This window comes from Pseudonaja textilis, unplaced genomic scaffold, assembly GCF_049901715.1.
Source record: "Pseudonaja textilis isolate UNSWEBS1 unplaced genomic scaffold, rPseTex1.2 PTEXCTG195, whole genome shotgun sequence".
Classification (NCBI taxonomy): Eukaryota; Metazoa; Chordata; class Lepidosauria; order Squamata; family Elapidae; genus Pseudonaja; species Pseudonaja textilis.
The window spans coordinates 8,374-23,978 of record NW_028262514.1 but is presented as its reverse complement, the minus strand read 5'-3'; the positions used below and the strand labels follow the sequence as shown (position 1 = coordinate 23,978).

The following is a 15,605-nucleotide window of genomic DNA, read 5'->3' as shown; positions in this document are numbered from 1 at the left end:
CACTCCTCTAACATAAAAACCACAGGGGGAAAAAAGCTGAAAAAAAATTATGGGCCACCCAGAATATTATTTGGGCCACTGGCCGATCTATTTTGCCTATGCAAAGACTTAAAACATACTCAGCTCTGCATTGGAGTCTAGTCCTATGCTATATCCAATACAACATGCTCTACAGGGTAAGTTAAAGACCTGGCATTTGCACCACATGATTTTTTGTGAGTCATCGTATTTGAAGCCAGGTTGTTCAGTTTACCTGTAACTGAAAGTATCGTGTAAACACAGAAAATGGTTTAATTCAATACACCAATTAAGCACGTTGTGTGAATCTAGTCCTAGTTTATTACTGATGAAGATCTATTGCTTTTAATGTTGTTCTTGTTAGGAATAATAATGCTTTGATAAGTACGGAAATTGGTGGGGTTTGAAATCTATTAGTTCCTTTTCAAGAATTAGCCTGATACATTGTAATCACATTATTATACTGCTGATGGGCAAAGGCTTTTCTCTGAATAGCACTTTCTTCCATAAAATATCCCAAGTAGGATTACATTTACAGAATCAATGAGCCATACCTGGCTGATCAAAACTACCATAACTGGGAGGCAAATTATTTCCTACCTCCAATCTGTCCGTCCGCATTAGCTTCTGTGCTGCTGCTGCTGCAGCAGCAGGAACTGGCACACCAGGATTCCCTGCAACCAGCATTGGTGCTGTTGGTAAGATCTCTGCTGGGACCAAGCCAGGAGAAACTGGCCCCAAATAGGGGTTAAAGGCTGTTGAAGCATTGGTGGCTAGGCTTGGTGCAACTGAAAACATTGGCTGGTAAAAGAGAAAAGAGAGAGAGAGCAAGATAGTCAAATATAAATAGTAGTCCAAAAAACATTTATACATTAAATCATTTTGAAATAATGCAACATTTATGCATGCAGACAATGGTGTTAACTGACCCTCTCACAAATGGAAGGAGCTTCCTGTTCAAGGAAGGCATTTGAGCCAGCAACTGATCCCAGGAACTGTAAGGGAAGGAGATAAAGTTTGCATACTACCCCTGTTCTGGACAATCAAGTCATGTTTCCACAGTAGGTGTGCAAGAACTGGTTCAGAAAGGGGCAATCAGAAGGGTGCCTCCTTCTCTTGGTAAAGGCATCAAACTCATGCCAAGGCACAGGAAAACTATACGCTTGACCTTCTTTTGGAAACATCTATAATATGTATGATTCTGGCTGCTAGAATTGTATTTATCCTATGTTTATCCTAAAGCTGTCTTAAATTTTTCAGTTTAAATCTCATACTTTTCTACTGTGAAAAAGTTGGGGTTTGGGGTTTCCTTTCCACTTTATTTTTAAAGTATTTCAGCATTTTATTTGAATTTGTTTTGGTGATGCTTTACTTTTGAAAATGTTAAGAGGGCACTACAGAGTGCTTTTTGTCCCTCTCAAATCTCCTTGGCAGCCCACACTTTCCAATCAGTAAATGCCTAGTTGAAGAAGATGCTTTCTAATGTTGTACTTTATCTACCGGTAATAGAAATGTGACAAGAACAGATGACAGTACAAGAAGAAACACAAAGCATTTACAGAGCCTGAAATTTCTGTCGTTAAGTCATGATGGTCCATGTGATCAGCCTGATTTTACAAGCTTTTTGCAGTGGTGATTAAGCAAACACCATGACCATAAAGAGAACACTGCATTCGTTAAGTAAATCAATGCATTGTGTGGGCATTTTTTGCTGGTAACTGGCCTTTTCAGCCAGTTTTCTGCAAGAAAACCCATAGTAAACATTGCCATGTGACTGTGGGATGCTGCGACTGGTTAAGTATTCAAAATGTGGTGATGTAACTTTGTGTGTTTATGCGTGTGTGCCACCAGAACTCTAGAATCAGGACATAAGTACTTTTGGCGGATCCATCGTAACTTCTAATGGTTGCTAAGTGAGGACTATCTATACATACATCATTTGAGGACTACCTAAGTGAGGACTAACTATACATACATCATCTTAGTATTTTAAAACAAGAACACAACATTTCACCTGTAAGAATTTCTTGAATTTTTTTTCTCCCCCCCCTCCCCCCCCAATCAAACTGAAGGCTTTCACAAAAGGCACGATAATTTTTATATGTGACATTAATTGCTTCAGCCTCAACTGCAGGAGATGAAGGCAACACTCGTTTCTTGCTAAGCTTTTAGATATACTAATTAGTAGTCAATTGATGGAACTGGACAGGGACCGTTCATATTGCACCAATATAAGTCTTACAGCAATTATAAAAGAACAACATTTTTATTCTTTTCACAGAGCGATTAAATTGTAAGATACACATGTTAAAATGGCACCTTTCAATAGGTCTTAAAATTCTTTAATAAAAGCTATTTATAATATTATTTGTATGTAACCTCATAATAATGACAGTTTTTAATTGTATTTTACTATCAGTGTTGCAAACTAAAACTGTATGAAGTTGCTGTAGGCTGTATACATTGAGGCCACTACTACTATTCAAATTAATCTTAAAGACAGAGAGAGCATAACAAAGACAAACAAGGGAAAATTTTCTTTCCTAGTCTCTATTCTACACAGACTGGATAATCTAATGTAGGAATTTGAAGTACTTCATTGTTTTGATTTATATCCCACCTTTATACCCAAGTGAAATTATCAAAGTGGGTTAAAAGTTTCAAACATACGCAACACAAGGTGAAATAGTTCAAATGTTCCAGATAATTTATACAGTCAGTGGATAAGATTTAGCTCGCAAAGTAGTCTGCATTCCAAAGTTGGATGATAACAAAGAAAGTTTAACCTTTGCCCTTCTATTACAGGGACTTGGCCCTTGTATTTCATTACCAAAAAGTGATCCATCACAAGTCTTAAAAAGCTCTGGCCAGCATGGTAGGCTCCCTGTCTGTCTCCCAGTTGCTTTTTGAAAATGGGACAACTATTACCTGGATGACTGAGAATCTCAACAGACATAAGTAATCTGCTGTTCTCTAGATGCAATGGATCTTTGTTTCCACAAATGCCACCTAATTCCTTAGAATTATGGCATCTGAATTTAAATGCACCTGGGGAGAACTAGGTTCAACAAAGCTGCTCTAGAGTTAAAAAGATATCCTTGAAGTAACAAACTTTTTTTTCCTAAGAATGTAAACTTCGTCCTTGACTTATGACAATTGGGACCAAAATTTCCACTGTTAGAAAAGGCAGTTGTTAAGTGAATCACACCCAATTTTACAACCTTTTTTCCATGGTTGTTAAGCAAATCACTTGCAGTTATTAAATTGAGCGAATCTGGCTTTCCCCTTTGACTTTGCTTGTTGGAAGCTGGATAGGAAGGTCAGGTGATCACATGACCCTGGGATGCTGCAACCATCTTTAATACATGCCAAATGCCAACAAATTTGGATCATGTGACCATAGAGACCGTATTGCTCAATGGTTGTAAGTGCAAGTACTGGTTGTAAGTAACTTTTTCCAGTGCCTTTTATCTTCAGTCACAAAATGAATGTTTATAAGTTGAGGACTACCTGTAATTTGTAACTTAGTCCTCAATGTCTCTGGTTGGCAGACAAATTTTCTGGTCTATTTTTCCCTGGTTAGTTTTGCATACTTCTTCATTAGAGTTTTTTTTAATCCTCTTTTCAGAGGATTAAGAAGACTTAAAAACAATTCTACATTGAAATTACGTATGTGTACACATGAGATATATGAGCACACAGACACACATATAGATTTGGTGCTGAAGGCTGCAGTCTTGCCAAATTCAAATCCAAAAAAATAAGTAAATTTCAGTCTTTATATAATATCAGGTGAGCTCGCTTTGAAATGTAAATTTAATACCATTTCAGGACTGTCCCATACCCATTCCCTTTACAACTCTTAAGAACTTCTGAATATACTAGGTAAAGGTTCCCCTCGCACATACATGCTAGTCATTTCCAATTCTAGGGGGCAGTGCTCATCTCCGTTACAAAGCCAGCGCTGTCTGAAGACATCTCCATGGTCATGTGGCCGCCATGATTATACGCCGAAGGCGCATGGAATGCTGTTACCTTCCCACCAAGTGGTCCCTATTTTTCGACTTGCATTTTTACATGCTTTTGAACTGCTAGGTTGGCAGAAGCTGGGACAAGTAATGGGAGTTTACTCCATTACGTGGTGCTAGGAATTTGAACTGCCAAACTGCCTGATTGACAAGCTCAACGTCTTAGCCACTGAGCGTCCCTTCATGAATACACTAGGGTTGATCAATGATTGCTACTGCTCACAACTCAATAAATAAACAATGATGTATCTTTTACATTTAGAAATAATCAGAACTAATCTCTGAAGAAAGGTGTGGATGGACTCTACTTCCTATGGAAGATCTCACAGCAAGGGAATTATTAAGAGCTAAATTATTAAGAGCTTTTAGAGAAAAGAAATATGAGCAAATAAAGCCATTGTTTTGTGATAACCTAATTGTCCAGGGAAAATGTTTTCTAAAAATTAATAATTATTTGTTAATATGTCCCACATTCTTGGCAGTCTCATCTCCTTCCCATTCTTATTAGTGAAACATTATTGCCTCAAATCCTGTAATATGTAAATGCATTAAAGAAATGAGACCCAGTGCTCAAATATGCTGATGCCAACCGGGATCAAGAATAATAATATAGGTAGTTAGGGCCTTATCAGAGAAGTTGTCATAAAACCAGTTTGGTATAGTGCTTAGGGTGCTGGCATACAAGCCAGGTGGCTCAGTTCTAGTCTTGACTTAGGCATGAAAAACTGGTTGGATGTTAACACTTTGAGTTACTTATATAAAGTAATAAAAACAGGATAAAAATCTAATAAAGGTAAAGGTTTCCCCTGTCCAGTTGTGTCCAACTCAAGGGGCCATGCTCATCTCCATCTCTTAGCAGAAGGAGCCAGTGTTGTCCAAAGACATTTCCATAGTCGTGTGGCCAACATGATTATATAATGGATTTGCTTGCTGTTAAAAGATGCTTTCTAACTATCCGTAGTCTTTAACTTATGATTAGAATTGTGATCAGAATTTCTATCACTAAGCAATGAGTTCTTAAATGAGCCATCATGTGACTGTGACCAATTTTACAAAAAAAAAAAATTTTTTTTTGCTGCAGTTGTTATGCAGCGTTGGCTCTCTCGTTGACTTTGTCTAAAGTTGGCTAGAAAGATCAGAAATAATGATGTGATACCGGGATGCTACAACTATCATAAATACACCCAAATTGCGATCATGTGACTTCAGGCATGGTGCAATGGTCATAAGTGTGACTCTCAAGTCACTTTTTACAGTAAATGGTTGCTAAACAAATGGTCTTATGTCAAAAACTACCTATAAGATCAAACTGTTTCCTCCTCCTCCCATCCTCGTAACCACTTTCTTTGCTGCCCAAGAGGATGAAAATAGTGAACAGACATAGGGGAAAAAAGAGATGGAATAAAGGAAGAAGAATGCACTATGTGGAGGAAAGAATTGTGTATACTGGACTTCTTGCTGTAGTAAAGAACTCTACGTAAGTACTTGTTACTTGTAAAGATGTTTATTGCGCCAATAAAACATTTGCTATGACTGGAGAGAAAGGGACTGAGGTTTATTAGTTTCTTGGGAAGGGCACTCTGCTCTCCTTGGAAGTACTTTATGTATTCCTACTGATTAATATTAAATATTATTATCTACTGGGGCTAAGCTACAAATCTCTGAATGTATGTAGGAAACATCTATTACTAAATGTAACCATCAAACATTTAAGAAGGAAGCATTTTTCACAGTAGCTCATTTTTTATTTCAACAAACCAGTAACAAAAGATGGAAAAGTAAGTCATCAAATAAAAGTATCCAAGGCAGGGCTTATGTGTAGTAAGACTTTATCTAAAGTAATAGCAATTTATGAATTTACTTATGCTATTAAATTTACAGTATATCCCACCTTTGTTTTGTACATTTGAAATCAGGATACATAATGCTTCTGCAGCAACAGCCTAAATTTCAGTAAGAGAGGCTAATTCAAAAAGACCTTATTGACTATCTCTGATAGTTCAACTTCTATGTTGCAATTGAAGTTGCTGCAGCTTGGGGTCTGCACTAGTACATCCAAGATAAGTGCATAGTACATTATATTATGATTATTCTCCCTTCCTTTGAGAATAAAATAACTCAATGACTAGCATAAAGAAACACATCTTTGCATTCATTTGTGGTGGTGAAATTTAAATAACCTGACAGAATGTATTTGCAATAGTATAGAATTTGAATGAAAAAAATCCAACCACATTAACATTTCCTTTTCCTGCACTGTAGGATATTTAATGTTTTAAGCACCATTGCTCTGTGGTCTACAGTCAGATAGACAGAACAAGAATGAGAAAGTTACCACACTGTTAAAATGCAGAAGAAGAAAGAAATATTCACTTAATGACTGCTGAGTCATTGTGTGTGCTTAGTTACTAAATCAAAATGAAGGTCCTCAATTCCCTTTTCACTATGCAGAATCATCCTGCTTCAAATTCCACAACACTCCTCTTGTATAAAGGATAATTTAGGGATGGTTTTCTCAGGTGCAAGAAGAGCACCTCTCTTATTTCATTGTGGAAACTGAGTGAAGACAAAAAAGAGAAATCAAATTGTTTTATGTAAAGGTCTTCCAAATGTTAGTTTACTATGACAGTATTATAAGAGATATGATGCAGTTTTAGTACATTTATCATTGAAAGAAAATGGGGCAATATTTTTGACTGATCTCCAGCCTTCTGGACAAAGGTGAACAGTCAGGTTTCCATAGCTATGTGATATGAGCCTGACCAGATCTCAATAGTAAGTGATGATCTCCTCTTTAAGGATCTCCTCTTTGAGAGACAGACCTATTTGTTTTGGGCCCAAAATAAAGCTGTCTTGACACTGCTCTCAATTATGGAACACTTTGGAATTCAGCATAACTAACTGTTTTGGATACCTAAGCATGAAACAGATGTTGTTTTATTTGCTGTTCACCCTACAATTTGTTCACCAAAACTCTGTTTACTGTTTGTTTGCTATCTTTATACTTCTCTGATTCATTTTAGTCAGACCTAGAAAAAGGAGCAGGTGTACTGATACAACACAAATGGATTCATGCATTAGGCGGAGGAATATTTCACCTCTCTTTCAATAAATTGAAAGTCACTTTCTGTCAACCCAAATCAAGGTTGCTGTTGTGGAGAAAATAGGAGGAGCAAACAGTATTAGCCACCTTGAGTTATTTATAAAAATAATAAAAATGGGAGGAGAGAAATCTAAAAATAAAAATTCAGCAGACGGTTGTGCAGGCATGGATTCTTTCAAAAAAAAAAAGAATCTCTTCCATTTATGTTAAATGAAAGTGAAAAATTCTGGTTCTTTGGCCTAAAATAGTAAGATAGGAGGAATGAAGATTATGTATCACCAATGAAATCCCACAGGACCGATGTGAAAGGGTGATGCAGTTTAAAGGGCATATATGTAATTTAAGATAATATAATCTCTGTTCATAGCATGGAAAAGTTTGCTTAAGATTTGGTGTTTTCTCTACCATCAAGAGGAAGTTACATCTTTGGGAGAATAAGATGTGAAAATACTATTTCTTTTTCACATTTCTTCTTTTACTGAATAGAAAAGATCAAAAATGAAAGGCCTGTCAGGGGATAAACAAGGTATAGCCTCAGGTCTCAAAATAACATCCTAACCCTACATAAATCTTTCAACTTCTCAACACCAAGGAAGGGGTAGAGCTTTTATAGAATTAGACACCATCATTCAAGTATCCTTTTCATGCTTATTTTAAATGTCAGAAACCCAAGATGCAGGAATTGCTTCCAGAGGGAACAAACAAGAGAAAAGTGGTAGAGCGAATGAGCCTAAGTGTGCGCTATAGATAATCACCCACTTCGATATCAGAGTCAACATTTTGCAAATCAAAAACGTATGGAAGGAAACTGCTGCTTCTGCTCAGGCTCAAGGTGAATCCAGATGCTTATTCTTGAAGTTTTTTCCCAATCCACATACATCCACCCAGATGGGTTGGGATTGTAGGGCAAATCCCATGCTTCCCAGATGTACTGGATCTGTAGTCCTAATACGTTTAGATCTACCAGGCTGGAAATAAATGGTACAGTATTTCCTTTGGATATCTTTCATGTCCTGTAGCAATTTTGTTTATGCATTTTATTTATTTATTTATTTTGGATACAGGAATACTTTTACTCTAAATGATGGCTTTTCTTTATGGTACTGAGAAACAATTGTATGCCCTACCAACATATTTAATTCTTTTAAAAGGAATGAATATTTATATTAAAAAAGAAGAAGAGAACCCCTCTAATAATATATTACTAATTAATAGTTCATTGAACTATTTGTGCGTAATTTGAAATATAGAAATTCACTAGGTTACATACAGAAGACATTATGCCTAAAACAAACCTATTGAATCCAATGAGACGTAGGTTAATCATGATAAAATTTTAGCATTTTAGTATCCCTCCTCCCACCTATTTATCCATTTTTTATTTATCTTAAGTGTAGCTCTGACTGGATCAAGCTGAACTGCTGAGTTCATCACTGTATTAAACCACAATGTGATTTATTTGGGTTTCCTTGTAATCCATCCATTATGGTTTGTAAACTATGGTTTACAGATGGATCTTATTCAAAGGCAGCTTTTTAACTCAATAAAACATCATTAGGCAGACCAGGGCATAGCATAATGCTTGAGTTCAGCTATAATTTAAATAAAGTTAAAGGACTTTTGTAATTAATAAGAAAGGTAGGAGAATGGTAAAGAAGAAAACTGAGATATCCTGACGTACATAAACTTGTAACTCCTAAGCAGATGTTGAACAAAAAACATATACCTCGTGAAGTGGAACGCAAACAATGACAGGTCCAGGGGTGCTGCTTGGACTGCACTCCTCTTGCTGTAAGAGTATCAAATTAAAGGACCTGGATTATGAAACTTCTGTAGTTGCACATTGATCAAAATCAAACTACTCTGATATTTCTGTAACTATTTTAGCACTGAGATCGTCACTAAACAAACAGGAAGAGCAAACTATGTATTAAGCAAATCTTAACTGCATGATCTGCATTTTTTTTTCACTGTGAACTGGAACAAAAGTAAAGTTGGTAGACCTGCAAAGTATCTTCTGCTCTTATTCTGAAACTGCCAGGCTCCCAAATGAAAACAAAACAAAAAATAGAAATGTGTAAAGTCCCATTTGCTTTCCTTCAATTCAGTCTCTTTTTGCTATCACAAATAGAGACTTTGCTTTTGTTTGTAATTAGAGGAAAATCTGATAGGTATAACATCTTGCCCTTATAGGGTGGGAACTAATTCAAGGCAAGATACTTAGAAAATAGCAATCTTTTGAATGAATCTGGAGTGAACTGAAAATGTATCACATAAATAATCAATCTGTGCCTTGGGCTATATATTTCACAACCTGTCTTACTGCTTGGTTAGAAATTATGGGAGACACAGTGCTGTCGCTGCCATATATTACCCTTTCCTTCCTTGGAAAGGATATAAATCATGTATTTATAGGGTGTGCTGGCTCATCTATGTCTCATATTAAAGCCAACATCAATGGGCACCTGCTGCATACAAACAATAGAAAGGAGAGATAAATACCTATCACTGTCTGCTCATTTGTTTTGGAGTTTTGTTCTGGACAGTAGGTAGAGGACAAATGGCTGAGAAAGAATGACTTGAAAAAGATAGAAAGGACTAATCTTGGCCTCTTGACTAAGTTCCTCCCATCTCCTGCCTCAAACATGAAATCCCCCATTCTCACAAACATGAGTATGCAGTGCTGGAAAGGAAAGGAGTGACAATGTCAGAATGCCATAACTTTATAGAAGAGAATATCTTCATAGAGTTCATGATTAATATTAGTAATGCAATGATTCATGGATTGCATAATGGTTGTTAAGGCATCAGCCTAGAAACTGGTAGACCATGAGTTCTAATCCCCCTTAGTCATAAAAGCCAGCGGTGGACCCTGGCCAGTCATTCTTTCTAAGCCCAATATATATCACAGGGTTGTTGTTGTAGTAAAAAAAATAGGAATAAGGTCTATCTATCTCTGATGCCTTGAGTTATTTATATTAAAAAAATAAAGACAGGATACAAATAAATAAAATGAGTATTGTAACTGTTTTACGTACATGTTTTACTCTGTTAACAAATGTTTCCAATGAAGCACCTCTGGGATGGAACAATTGAATATATTGTTAATAAATGAATCTATAATAAATATAATGTATTACTATATTAGTTTATTGTATTTATTCTATAGGATTTTATGCAAGCAAAACCACTAATTTTTGGCTATAAAATATAACTATTCAAATGTATGGAAACATATAATTAGTAGCTGGGATTTTTTTGACCTGAACATAGAAAAGCCAGAAGATAATGTGGCTTTTAAACAAGATGACCTAAAATATGAAAGACTGAGTGAGATATTTTAATCATAATAGCTGTCAATTTAGATGTTGACAATCCTGGAACAGATTTTTTTTAAAAAATCTGTGAGAGGCAAACAGCAGGGCAGGACTGAGTTTGCCATTGTCGTATGAATCAAAAACAAACAAAATTGGCTGGATACTATTGGCTGATAGAAAAATATCTGGCTGAGAAGTGAAACTGGATGTGCTTTTAGGTGAACATGATATCTTTCCATAGAACTTGCATTATATTCTCAAGGAGTTGAAAATACTGGACAATGGATGTGAATCATTTATTCCCCATTTTAACTTTTCTGAACTGATTTCTCTTAGTGGGAGCATATAGACAAATATATTTGGAGGATACTAGAGATAAAAAACCAAACTGGCATAATTTGATCAGAACTGTCAAAAAACCTGCAAAATTTATTTTTTTCTTCAAAAGGCAACTGGACTATGTTTTTTTTTTCCCCTTGAGGAAGAAGACATTTTACTTCTCATTCAAGAGAAGCAAAAGATTTTCTTCCTCAAGGAAAAAAACACAGTCTACTTGCCTTTTGAAGAAGCCATCATGGCCTAGATGACTGAGAAACTCCACAGATCTGCACAATCTTCATGTCTGGCCCAGTCCACATTTGTTGACTTCCTGATTATATAAGCCGCAAAGGGACAGTATGTTTCCTCCACTGTCTTGCTAAAGACAATCTAATGATGGAATTCAATGATTGACATGTCTGCTGCTGTTTCGGCCTGCCCGCCCACCCGGGCTCTTACCTGTCCTTTATTTCCTGTTTTTTCAACCTCAGCTGCTTTGTGCGGCACAGCTGCGTTTGAAAAAGCAGGGAAAAAAGGGCTTTTCCAACCACTGCGCACCCGCACACAGCGCTGCTCAGCTGTCCGGGCAGCTCAGCAGGTCGTAAATTGCACTCACTCGACGCAGAGCAACAGAACCGGTAGTTATACCGGTCGGATCCCATCCCTGATTATAACCCCCCAAATTTTATCAGATGTTTGCTTTCCATAGTTCTTGACATGGTCTTCTATCTGTAAGTTGTACTTCTTGCTATTGGGTAGCAAGAAGTACAACTATGTTAAATGGTCATGACAGGATCCAGTAAAGTGCAACTGACAATGGAAAGAAGTTTTAATGGGTTCATGCAGAAAACTGATGAAGGCTCGTTGCGGTGGTGATGATAGGAGAGACAAACTTATTTCCAAAGCAGATCAAGGCAAAGGAAGGTGTTACCCCTCTCCCACTTGTATGTTATCAAATAAAGATCAGAGACTATATTATACTAGGAAGAACAAAACAATAAGGCAAAGAGTTAAATACAATATGTAGGAGTTGGATCACTGCTAAATATGAGAAGAACCACTATAGTATAGCCTGTAGCCCTGATTTACTTGCCTAAAGTAAAAAAGCACACAACCTTCTTTTTCACATCATGAAAGAAAAGGAACTCCTTTCGTATTATACCCCTTCAATTATTTTAAGTTTATTTAACTAATCTTAGTTTGAAAAATGAAATGTGTGCATTGAATGATAGTATGGTATGGTGACAGCATTCCAGTAGTACATTACTATTCATATGAAATCAAGGCTTACCTTTATTACTGTCAATTTTATTCACTAATTGTATAAGGTAAATACTTTATTTGGCATAGAAATGTTAATTCTCTGACAGTCTATGAACGCACATTTAATCAGTTAATGTGAGGAACACGTTATTTCCAGCTGACAAAGGAAAACAGAAAGAAGACCCAAAATGGTAATATTTTCTCACCTTTAGTGTTTGGTATTGATAAATGCAATCAGTGTCGATGAAATATGCAGATCCCTCCCCCCCTCTTTTTTGGAATGTCTGAGGGATATGGTTCTATGAAGAAATAATAATATAATAATAATAGTAATAAGTTCACTACTTAAAATATTAAACTTAATCAATTAATAATCATATTTAGTTAAATGAAAAGGATAAACTGATGATACTAAGGTTTCAGCTGTGACTAAAAGTTATCATTCTAATAAAACAAATAATAAATTATAGGTATCAGAATGGAAAACCTATGGCTTTCTAGATGTTTTTAGACTCCAAAATTTTGTCTTGCATACAGCCTTCTTCAATCTCTTCAAGATGTGCTTGGCAACTATTGAGATTTCTGGGATTGAAGTTCCCCCTAATGGAAGGTGTCAAATTTAGGGAAAGTTGCTTATTCTAAAGGTATCTGCAAACCGGCATAGGTTCTCCATTCCAGATTAACATGGTGTCATTGGGAAAATGTTCCATCAATATTTCAACCGATCACTAGCAGCTTCATAAGTCAATTTAAAATAGGGAAACACACAATAAAGACAGGTTTGGATTCACCTCTGCTCTATATAAGTCTTCCTTTAAATCCCATTATTTTTCCATCATGACCTTAAACTGATGACAGCATTTTGCAATAGGGACTGTGTGTTGCAAACATGCCAGCAAGTGCTTTTAAATCTATATAGGGAATTATATCTACATTTTCTAACTGCATGCAAATGTACTAGTTTTGCATAACAAATTTTCAGTTAAGTTATTTCAGGGGTTTCTGCACAGCAGTCTGAAGAAAATTCTTTGAATCACATTTCAAACTGAAGTATGAATGAATTATGTTTAAATATTAGCAAGGTAGAACTGTGTCTATCTTTCTTGTGATCTCACAAGAATAAAAGACTTCTGCATGAGGAAACACTACCACAAAATAATTTTTCTTCCAGTTATGTCCTCCAGTAAAATTTTATTTCAAATCCATGAAACACCTTACTTGATTTTTAAACTTCAAAACTTTGCTATGCTTAAGAAAATATCACTGTCATAGTATTCTTTCATTAACCATTTTCTTATTTACAAAACATTCAAATGATTTTGTTGGCATGTGCTTTATTTTTTCCTTCCAACTTATGATTACATACGGATATTGTTATCAAACAGCTTTTCAATACTCTTTTAAGCTACAATAAACAAGGCAGATATAGCTCAGTAACAAAAACTCAATTAAAAAATTCTGAAAAGGGGATTAATTCCTTGAGTTCTTGGCTGAAACCAGTCAAAATGGAACGTACAGGTTTAGCATAAGGATGTTCCATACATCGTTTATTAGTTTCTGCGGAAATCTCTTCTACCATTTAGGAGGAAGACAAAAAAATATTTTCAACCTGATACCGTTAAATGTTCCATTTAAAGTTCTTTTTAAAAATTATCTGCACATTTTGGAAAAATTCAGGATACTAAACATGATAGAATTTATTATTTATCAGCTGCATTGCTGTCACAGAGGAGATTTCTGATTAGTTGCCTTATTATTAGTTTAAAGGAAGCATGTTTCAGTTCACTACTCCTGCCAAAGATGATTTGTTTAACCTGCTCATCAAATTCGTAAACTAAAAACAGAGGATTAAAACCAGGCTTTCAAAGTTGCAAGAACAACTCAAATTCTACCAATCTACAATAATTTCTGGAGAACTTGAAGTATTTATAGCTGTTCCCAGGACATTTGGAACGAATCTGGTATGTGGAGTTGTTGCTTGTTCCTTTTCTTATAGCTAAATAACTCTTAAAATTAAATTATACTTGTCTTAATCAGACTTACATGTAGGTCATTGTACAAAAATATCAGATCTTAGGACTGCCTTTCTAACCCTATTTATCATGCAGAAGTTGAACTAAACTCAATGGAGTCTATTTTGGAATAAGTCCAAGATCTAAGTCAATTAAAGCCAAGGATATAAGCTACTGTTTGTCCTGAAACAAAATCTAAAATTGGATGTCCCAATCTAAGCATCTTCTTCATGAAGGAAGGGAAAATCTACTAATGGATCCTACATTACAATTAATCTTACTTACCACTCAACAAACTGTTCTTGGCAAGTATCATATTTGCAACACAGCCCTAATCCTCCCTCTGAAATCCTTTCTCTTGATATCACTACCACAGTACAGTCATATGATACCATACTGTATTTACTCCTAATTCTTCTTTTGTATTATTTTCCAAGTATGAATGAGCAGATGTCATAGCCAAAATAGTTCTGCATTCACCAACAAGAAGCCACAGAGGGAAAATAATGGGGAAAGACCATGGTAAAGATAATGGAGGACTATAGTATAACATGAAGACATGAAGGGTGGGACAAAGAAGAAAGTGGGAAGCAGAAACAAAAGGGAAAGAGCTTCAGTGATTAAGTGGGTAGAGATTGATGCCTCTACAAAAAAAAAATAGTAAAATGATATCGTACTGCCAGTTTTTCTGAAAACTGTATTGCTAGTTACACTCTCTTGCCAAATGATGGAGTAGCCTCTGGTGCTGTCTAAAGCAGGGTGGCCTAATATTACCACATTGTACAACTACATGATAAAGACAGTACATAGCACAAGTAATACTTGTGCAGGTCCTTAGATAAAATTTTGCCCAATTTTGAGGCATATATTATTCTATATGAATTGCTTTGATATTAATCAATAAAGTGTACTGAATGCTAGATACCTGACTTGCATCATAAATAAGTGTTATTCTCCCTCTTGTGTTATTTATATATGATGGACAATTTCTGACTGAAGTTGCATCTTTTGTAAGACTTTTTTTCCGTAACAGAGACAGTGGCTGCACACTGGACATTAATGAAGAAGAGTAAATCAATGCTTACCACTGGTTGTAATGGGGCACCAGGCATCATGGCATTGGCTAGTTGCATTTGTTGGGCCAGCATGGCCATGTTCTTCTGCTGAATCAGGTTATTGCGGCCATTGATCTCCAACTGTGTTTTTAAGTGTGGTGGTGGGTGAAGATATTTGCAGTTCTCCCTTGAACATCGTCCCTGAAATACAGAAAAGCATAAAAAAGATTAGTTTTGCTTAGTTTGTTGTATGAACTATTTTGATACTATTAAATGCATATAAGATACACCTCCTTGTGTACATTTTATTTTTTTTCAGTCCTGTTTTAAGCATAGATATACCAATGAAAACACGAATAATACACATCTTTAATGTTGAAGTTGACCAACATTGTGATACTGATGAAAAACCATACAACCAGTTATTATTAGTTACTCTTACAGTTTGTACAACAGTAATGATGATAGCAATTTTAATGTGTGTGCTTATT

General features: G+C 35.8%; 1 protein-coding gene across 1 annotated transcript; it reads right to left on the bottom strand.

Annotated features, from left to right (window-relative positions):
- Positions 1–618: 618 nt before the first annotated feature.
- On the bottom strand, positions 619–15,327 carry LOC148123835 (muscleblind-like protein 1; the record flags this gene model as incomplete). The annotated part of the gene is made up of 4 exons (XM_087918665.1): positions 15,145–15,327; positions 12,254–12,346; positions 948–1,013; positions 619–819 (listed from the first exon to the last, which is right to left on the bottom strand). Coding segments are annotated over exons 1-4 (429 nt in total), but the record flags the coding sequence as incomplete, so codon positions are not given.
- Positions 15,328–15,605: the final 278 nt, after the last annotated feature.